Genomic DNA, 3,734 nt, shown 5'->3' on the forward strand with positions numbered 1-3,734 from the left:
AAAGAGTGTTTTTCTAATGCTGCAACATCTTTGCAGGTTTCCTAGCAGGCAAAGCCAAGGGAGGATTAGCTTGTTTTCTGCACTGCCTCTAGTCTCAGTTATTTACAGAGCTGCAGAACTGAGTCAACTCCAGTTGTGTTTGGAAGTGACCTCTGGAGATTGTCTAGTCCCTCCCCCCTCAATACAGGGTCAACTAGAGCTGGTTACTCAGAACCATGTTGAGTTGCATTTTGACAGTGTTCAAGTATGGAGATCTCACAATTTCCCTGGGCAATTCATTTCAGTGTTAAACCATCCTTACCAGTAAAACAGGTTTTTTCTTACATTTAAAGGGAATTCCTGCAGTTCGATTACTGTCCTGTTGTTTCCCTTCTGTCAGGTATTTTTACATAACAATAAGCTCCCTCTGATGCTTGTCTTAGACTGAACAACCCCAAGACACTGAGCTTCTCCTTATATGACAGATACTCTGATCCTTCCCAGGTCCTCCACCCTTCAATTCTTGAAAAGGAGTGACATTTACTTCCTTCCAGTCCTCAGGAGCCTCCCCCCGTGGTCATGTCCTTTCAAAACACATGGAGGGGCCTTGCAGTGACACTGGCCAGCTCCCTCAGCACTCCTGGATGCATCACATCAGCTCTAATGGGCTTCTGTATATCCAATTTGTTCAATGTTTACTAATCTGAACCTCGCCCATGGTAGGTTGTAATCACTCCAGACTTTCCCACTGGTCTCATGGCCCTGAGATTGAAGGGTGATTCTCACCAACAAAGACTGAAGCAGAGAAGGCATTGAGTACCATGGACTTCCCCATATCCTATTTCAGCAGCTTCCAGCAAGGAACCTCCCTTGATTTTACTGGGAGCCACATATTACCCACTATGAAATTAAACTTTAAATGTTCAATTTTATCATTGTGAGTCTCAGTTCCCCTGTGGATGATGCTGAGACTGGCTTCAGGAACAGCTCAAGAACTAGTGGCAAAGGAGAGTGGTGAGCCCTGGGGTTCCTCGTGAAGAGGAAGCAGCTGTGTAGCAGCTGTGATGAGTGACTGCCTTCAGGATCCTGAAATGTTATTATTTGCCTTGTGTACCTTCTCCAAACAAGTCCACCTCTAATCCAGGGAACAGTAGTTCCTGTGATGACCCAGACCCTTAAAAGAGCCATTGTCTTTAGAACTCATTAGCTAAAATTAACGTAAGTAATACTGAGCAACCCACGAAAGCCTAAGCTGCAAAAGACTCTTACCAGTGCTTGTTTCAAACAGGCCAGATGATCTGGATGGAGTCCCTGCAGTGCATGCTCTATCTCTGCTCACCTCTGCTGCGCACTCTGCACGAGCTGGAGGAGCGCCAGATGCACATTGCAGACATTGCACCTCACGATGTGACCAGGGATTTGATTCTTCTCAATCAGCAGCGACTGGCAGAGATGGAGCTCTCTAACCAGCTGGAGAGGAAGAAGGAAGAACTGAGGATCCTGTCGAAGCACCTGGAGGAAGAGAAGAAAAAGACTGAAGCTTTGCTCTACGCCATGCTTCCTCAGCACGTGGCCAACCAGCTGAAGGAGGGGAAGCGAGTTGAGGCAGGTGAATGAACAGGATGCACTTGTGATGTATGATTTATGCATGATAATTCGCACCCAGTGCTGGTGATAGAGAGACTGGGGTGCTGGCACAGCCCCATTGCCACTGTCATGGAGTACATTCTCTGCTTGGTGACATTCATGGGTAGGAGGAGGACCACAGACCCTTAATCTTGCAGATAATAAGACTTTCTTAGACTGTTCTTTCAAACAAAGTTTTGGGAGGTATTTGCCAAAATTGTCCTGTGGGAAGTGAAAGGTGGTAGCAGCTGCCAGTTCAGGGGAAAAAAAAAAATAAAAAAAATCAGTGTTTCAACAGTAAACTGAGATTTTGTTTTTAACCTGGCTATACAGGGAAATGAGAGCTCAATAATGAAAGGAATAAAGAAATTGGTCTTTCCTAGAAAATTTTCTTAGTTCCTCTATGCTATTTATAAACTCCGAATCATAATGATTCTCATTTTTTATTAAGGATAGCAAGTCAGGGTATGCTTAAAATCCCTTTAGTAAGCACATAGATGAAGTTATGGTTAAAGAGCTAACCATATCCTGAATATGGATGGACAAAAGGATGAATTCAGAAGTCTGGCTTGTTTGAGATGTGCAGTTATTCTTATGTTTTATGTACTTTTATATTGACATTCCTCTTTGATGTCAGCACCTGTGTATGAGTATCGTGACTGTTAGGTGATATGTCCAAAAGGAATTATGAGAAAGTAATCTCTGCAAACAGGTCTCAAACAGATACTGTGATTGTCCAGCCATTACAAGTACTTACTGCTGGTTTTTCTCCCACAGGAGAGTTCAAGGAGTGCACAATATTGTTCAGTGATGTTGTGACCTTCACCAACATTTGTGCCCAATGTGAGCCCATTCAGATAGTTCTCATGTTAAATTCCATGTACCTGCGATTTGACAGACTGACCACAGTGCATGATGTGTACAAGGTGGGTCCTGCCTGATATAGGCTGTAGAAATGGTCTGGAAAAATAGTTTTGTTGTTGTTTAGGTTTTTTACTTTTAAATGCATTTCAATCCTATTTCCTCTGGCATGATTTTTTATAAACCATAAAATATTGTGTAGCTGTAGTGGCCACACGGAGAAACTAAATAAGAGGCACAGGTGTGATTAAATAAGTTTAACGTTTTTGGACAGGAATGTAACATCTATGACAGGCTAGAGTCTCTTTCCACAGCTCTAACACCAGAATGGCCTTTCTTTCATACAACTCTCTCCTCTCTCAAACGCCTACTCAACATGACAGGATATCCTATTTTATAGATCAATTTGAATAATTTTCATAGTTCTTTCATTCCAACCTGTTGTAAACAGGTCAGTCACTGTGTCATCAAGTGTCTTCTTTGGTGGGAAATAACATTATAAACAATACCCAAGGTAATACCTTTGTTTTGCTTCCTTAAGGTCTTAAGCAATGGTGTAGATCTCTTGCTGACCCCAAAGGGCATTGATTAGATCTAGACTGTAATGGACATGTTGCTTCCAAACCGTGCGGGAAGGAGCAGAGCCCTGGCTGAGATACAGTAATAGCGTCATTAATATCTCCAGAACTACCCAGATCTGATGAGCTGAAGAGAAAGTCTTAAGTTTCTGTCTGTCCCCAGCACATTAAATATTCAGGAAAGCAGAAATAGTAAAGGGTGAAATCCAAATCTCATTCATTCCTTGCTCCAGCAAGGCATGCGCTTCATCCCGCAATAAATTGTGCTGGGAAATCAGAAGCATTTCTGCCTTGGCAAGAAAACTATATGTAATTATTGAAGCATCCAGGATGTGGCCTGTGGATTTTAGGATAAACCAGTATCGTGATCTGAATCATCCATCACGAGTAAATGATCTGTCACTATAATAATCTCCTTTTGATGCCTGTATATAACTCCGATTAATATTGAAGGAGGTTACCAGGGTACAGAGGGGGAGGATGAGGTTACTATTTCAGGGAAATGAGAAAGCAATGAAAGATTGAAATTGATCAAAGAAACTTGGCCCAAGCTTATAAATATCTGAAGTTCTGAATTAATCTTGCAAAATTAAATCTACTACAGCTGAACAATAAAATAATTAGGGTATGGAGTTGCATTAGTAGCTTTTTACAGTGGTTCTAACTTAGTTACAGAAATACACTGGCATT

At 41.9% G+C, this 3,734-nt stretch overlaps 1 protein-coding gene across 1 annotated transcript in view; it reads left to right on the plus strand.

Moving 5' to 3' along the window:
* Positions 1-3,734, plus strand: part of LOC104392244 (guanylate cyclase soluble subunit beta-2-like) — a 14,378-nt gene that overhangs the window by 6,701 nt on the left and 3,943 nt on the right. Inside the window, exons 9-10 of the mRNA XM_010001617.1 lie at positions 1,268-1,588; positions 2,383-2,531. Coding sequence (XP_009999919.1) covers positions 1,268-1,588; positions 2,383-2,531 — 470 coding nt within the window. The remainder of the gene's footprint in view (positions 1-1,267; positions 1,589-2,382; positions 2,532-3,734) is intronic.

The sequence above is a fragment of the Chaetura pelagica genome, unplaced genomic scaffold, assembly GCF_000747805.2.
Source record: "Chaetura pelagica isolate M959 unplaced genomic scaffold, ChaPel_1.0 scaffold207, whole genome shotgun sequence".
NCBI lineage: Eukaryota > Metazoa > Chordata > Aves > Apodiformes > Apodidae > Chaetura > Chaetura pelagica.